This window comes from Temnothorax curvispinosus, unplaced genomic scaffold, assembly GCF_003070985.1.
Source record: "Temnothorax curvispinosus isolate PA1 unplaced genomic scaffold, ASM307098v1 QBEX01009947.1, whole genome shotgun sequence".
Classification (NCBI taxonomy): Eukaryota; Metazoa; Arthropoda; class Insecta; order Hymenoptera; family Formicidae; genus Temnothorax; species Temnothorax curvispinosus.
In genome coordinates, this window is record NW_020219727.1 from 537 (window position 1) to 6073 (window position 5537).

Consider the following 5537-nt stretch of genomic DNA (forward strand, 5'->3'; position numbering starts at 1 on the left):
CTCTCTCTCTCTCTCTCTCTCTCTCTCTCTCTCTCTCTCTCTCTCTCAAGGATAGGCATATCGGCGATTTTGCCACCTTTTGGAATTACTTCAAAAATAGTTTGAGTAGGGTAGAGCGGGGTCAAAAGTAACGCGGGGCGAAAGTAACAATTCAAATATCTATAGTTATATAGGCATAGATGCAAATGCGTTGGTTAATGGATGAAGCTGAACAAGCTTAACGTGTCTCAAAACGCCTACGACCTGAGTATTGAGTGGACGTGTGCAATAAATAAAATATGTTTTTGAGGCCGTAAAGTAGTTTCTTCCGACAATCTTAAACTTTTAATATAATATATCCACTGCAAGTAAGTACTTTTTCTTTTAGGTTATATTTATATAAGTTTCGTTATTTTTGCTTAGTATAATAATTATTATTCATTTTTGGCATTTTATTATTAAAAATTTTAAGTCAAAGTTCAAAAACATATTTGGGACGTTTGTAACAACTGTGATTCAAACTAATTTTTATTTGTACTAGTCCTTAAAGACATTTTGTGTTCCTATCATTTAAAAATATAAGAACAAAAAATGTTTATAATTAAATGAACAAAGTTAATGTTTTCTATAATTGATATAAAGAAGTTATGTTTGAATAGAGTATTAAGATCTTATTTTATTTTTTTTGTATGTACATGAGAATATGAACATTTTAGTTTGTTTTTGTTAATATAAGAGAAATTATTATTTTTTATTGAATAAACATTTTTTATTTGGATTATTTAAAACTGTTACTATCGATCCCCTCTGTCTCTCTCTCTCTCTCTCTCTCTCTCTCTTTCTCTCTCTCTCTCTTTCTCTCTCTCTCTCTCTCTCTCTCTCTCTCTCTCTCTCTCTCTCTATAGTGTTGCAACCGACCCGGAGTCGGGGGCGATTGTAATATTTTCCCTTGTTTATATTTTTGATTAATAATTTTTATTTGGTTTATCACAAGATTCAAATAGGAGAATTTCCATAAAGTGAAATGATCACATTAACTTAGGGTATCAAGAGTTTTTCTTTTACTGTAATAGTTCTTTCACAATCAAATTCTAAAGTCAAATTGTTACTTTTAACCCCGCTCTACCCTAAGTAAAAGATGTTTAGAGGAAGCAATAAGTGTTTTTCATTTCTCGCTGTGTCTTATCATAGATATTTGTGTTATTTAACACTTCTACGGATGCCCAATCTTTTCCTGTAAGTCTTGTCTAGGCGATTGATTTGTTATACATAGTAAGCATTCTTAAGGAGTTAATATATGTATAAATATGAAGCAAGAGATTAAAAATTTATAACAGAATCAATGTTAAAATCAGAAATAAAAAATATTGTTTTTTAAATTTAGACGAAAATGAATATAATAGGGGTTTTAGAAATAGTTGAATATGAATATGAAGTTGAACGTTCAAAATTTAAAATACCGAATCCGTACGCACAATATAGCAAAAATTTGAACACTAAAATACTAGTAAATTTAACAAAGAAAAGAATTTAAAATAAAAAACTTAGAAAAAAAAATTTAAAATTATATTCTTGCGTTAGAACATTAATTTCAGCGATGGCTCCTGATTTATGCAGTTAGAACTTGTTGCCTCTCAACAACGTTCTGACCAATTTCGACAGCAACTAATATACAAATGAGTAAAACACATGTATCTACTTTCCTTCCGTAAATTTTATTCTAATCTTATGAACAAAACTACGTACGATTAAAAGAAAGGAAAAAAGAAAAAAATATTACTCTCCAAATTTGAACAGCTCTGTCTTGCAAACTATTCGGAATGACGCATGTCTGAGTAAATCTTTTTTTTTAGAATGATTTATATATTAAGACTTCTAAAAAAAATCATTGATCTCTCCTCTTGCGGCATTTTGTTTTACTCATTTGTATATCTGCTTATATTTCTGACAAAAAATGCATTTGCTTTATATTTATTTTTTGGGAGGGGGGAAAAAGAAGGTAAAAATTCTTAATATAATTTGTTCTTTACAATTTGTTCTTCCAGCTCCCTGGAATCCATATTGGGCACATTTAAAAGAGGCGTGGGCCTTGAGAAATAACAAAAATCTTCTGTTCATGTTTTACGAGGAGATGACACACGTAAGTATTTTATTTTTGTTCTCAATGTACCAAATATACATTTTTAACACATATTCAATATAATATTTTATGAAATAATCTCTTTATTTCAATTTTTTTTTAAAAGTGATACGTTGTATGAAATAAACACTTATATTTTTCTTTCTTTATTCTTTCTTATCTTAACCATTTAGTGCATACAATGTTAAAAAAATGTTTTATGATATACTCTAACATATTTTGAATAATGAAAATAATATGATTATAATTCATCTTTTTACTTCAAATATTTAAATTCCAAACTGAACTCATATATATTAATTAAATAATAACTTTTTTCTTAAATAATTAACATCTTGTTGCTTGCTTTTTTTACTTTTATGTGAGAATGTAGAGAAAATTGAGTTAAACGTTTTCTAGGATTTTCCGAAAGCAATTAAGAAGGTAACGAAATTTTTGAACAAGACATACACAGACGAAGAAGTTAGCAAGGTTGTGGATTATCTGGACATTAAGAATTTCCGGAACAATCCGATGATCAACTATTCTGAGAGCTTGTGGGATCATCGCCGAGGAAAGTTTCGTGAGAAAAGGAGGCACTAATTGGAAAAATATATTTACTGCGGAAATAAATGCGAAGGCAGACAAATGGATCGAAGAAAATCTCACAGACACCGATTTGTGTTTCCTATTTTTCAACAATAATAACAACAACATAAATAACAACAATTGAAAAGTCGTCAAAAGATCAGAAAGATTTTAATCTCTAAATAAAGTTTAATTATTTAATGAATGTACATATTTTACGCATTTAATAAGAGGAATTTAATCGAAACAATTACACACAGAGGGCTTATAAGAGTTAATAGTTATTGATAATGTCAACCATGTACATACAGAATGCCGATATTACATATTGTTCAAATAAAAGATAAGCAATATAATAAACATTAATGTCATTAATTAAAAACCTTTTTAGCAAAATATAATCGTCAAATATATCATTTAGAATATTTAGATAAAGCTATAATTTTCTAATAGGCTACGAAAACACATCACAATAAGAGTGATAAATATTTCATATTTATTAAATATCTACAACATAAAAAAATGCTTGAATAACTTACTTCGTTCTTTTTTTGTTTATTATTTACGCCAGGTTTTTATGCTTTATTATGGTCTGAAGTTCGTCTTAGTGCCCGTCTACAATAGGTGTTTTAAGTCCTAAAAGCCTTAAAAAATTGTTCAATCAAAGTTGATTTTGAGAAGAATAATTGACTGTGATTGGTCAATTTCTTAAGGTTTAGGGCTTAAAACACCTATTGTAGACGGGCACTTATGCGACTTAGAATTTGCGTGAAATCACAATAAAATTGTGTGTGTATATAATTTAATGTATATATAAATACAAAATTATTTTTTCAAGAAGATAAAAAAATTACGCCAAGTAGGTACACGAGCTCCTTGGCCGGTATTCATAGTCTGATCTTATTTCAAGATCGTCTCAAGTAATATTTTAAGTTGCTAATACGGTCATTTGATTGGCTGGACGAAGTCTTAAGACTGCCTTTGACCAGATTTAAGACAATCTTAAATATAAAATCCGATTATGAATACTCGCCCGTGTATCTCTAATTATTTTCTGTGCAAAGGCCTATTTTATTATCCTACAAAAAACGAACTTTACAAAGGCGAAAAAAATTTAACAGAAAAGTATATATTTGTTCCGCCAATAGTGATTAACAAGAAAAACTCTATTTTTAATCGACAATGTTTGGCAATATCATAACGGTTCGACCATTGGTTTTGGTCGGATTAATCGTCACGTTTCGACCATGGGATTTGGTCTTTTTCTAGCCCTTCGTCCCCCTAGGTGGGTCGTTTTCGTCCGGGCGAAAATCAAATGTAGTTGTAACTTTTGCAAACGCGTAGAAATGGCGCCACTGCGCATCTGTAAAAAAAGTTATGCTCCCCAAGAACCTGCCTACCGAGTTTTAAGGCGCCAGACCCCCTCCAGCCGTCACAGGAGACACGTAATTCTTGAAAAAACGAGGTTGGCGGCGAACACTTAAGCACTTCATTTCAAAATAATTGCATGCAATATTTTTTTATGAAAGGTACGTTTTTCCTTTTCAATTTCTTTTTTTATTCATTTCGATATCTTTATTTGTCTTAAAGTTATGATTTTTTTAGTAAAAGATGATTTTACAAGTTGTAGTTGTAATTGCTCCATTTTTTAAATACAAATTATGTGAAAAAATTAAATTGTTTATAATTTTATGATTGATACTTCAAATTGAAGGTTTGAATTATCTCCATGAATTTTTTCAAATTTTTTGTAACACTTTAACACTTAAAAAAAACGTCAAGACGAAAACGACCCACCTATGCGGCGTAAAGGTGCCAAAAAAACCTAGTGGGAAATATGAAAAATATAACCTCGCCTGTGCCAGACTAGAGTCAAGCTCAACAGGGTCTTCTTTCCCCGCTAATTTTTCCAAGCCCGTTCCCTTGACAGTGGTTTATCTAGGGTCCCTTGACCCTAGATAGTAGACAGACGCCTTAGGATTTTACGATTCTCGTGGCCGGCGACGCTAGCTCGAACAAAAAAGAGATTGCAGATGCATGTCTGCGCTTTTCGGCCGCTCGAAGCTGGCCGAACGCCGAGCACACAGCCGCTGCGCAGTCAGGTGGTGGAGGGTCCCAGCCAGTGTCAACGAAATAACAGCACTGTGTAGACCTACTATTGCCTTGCTGATAAACAGTAAGTAGTATGAAAATCGATAGAAATTAGTTTTTCTGATTAATTTTTTTTTTCAGTTCCAAGTTAAATTTCCGGTAGATAATTAATTCTTATATTCACTGTGTGACCTTTTGTGAGACTAATTGTTAGATCGGTACAACCTATATCAGAAAATGAGATAAAAGATACATTAAATAAATAAAAAAATATATTTTGAAAAATTTTAGTCATTTAAAAGTGTAAGCGTAAGTGTAGCGAACGTAAGCAATTTAAATTTTTCAATTATTTTTCTTTGGTGCAACGTGTGTATGTATGCCGTATGTTCTTCTACCGTGTGAAACACATTACCACGTGGTGGAACATGTTGTAACGTGTATTGAAAAATGATAAAAGATACATTGAGTAAGTTAAAAAATACATTTCGGAAAATCTTAAACCCATTTTACAATAACTGTAAGAGTATGCGATAAAACGTAATCGGTAAAAGTTGACCAACTACAATCGATTATTCTTGGATTGTAAAAATCTTATTAGTCAATAGCTTACTCCCGGGAAACACATACACGTTTTAGAAATATTTTATAAGCGTTTTTCCGAAACCTTCTATAACCAATTTCTAGAAACGTTTCTCATGAGTAAAAATGTCCATTCGAAAAACGTTCGATGGAACGTTTCTTTTCCGATAAAATAACGTTT

The 5537-nt window shown here is 31.1% G+C and overlaps 1 protein-coding gene across 1 annotated transcript in view; it reads left to right on the top strand.

Moving 5' to 3' along the window:
- Positions 1-2945, top strand: part of LOC112459577 (sulfotransferase 1A1-like) — a gene marked incomplete at its 5' end in the record, with an annotated part of 3299 nt that extends 354 nt beyond the window's left edge. The window contains 4 exon segments of the mRNA XM_025023758.1: positions 50-105; positions 2025-2119; positions 2519-2643; positions 2645-2945. Of these exon segments, the coding sequence (XP_024879526.1) occupies positions 50-105; positions 2025-2119; positions 2519-2643; positions 2645-2831 (463 nt within the window).
- Positions 2946-5537: the final 2592 nt, after the last annotated feature.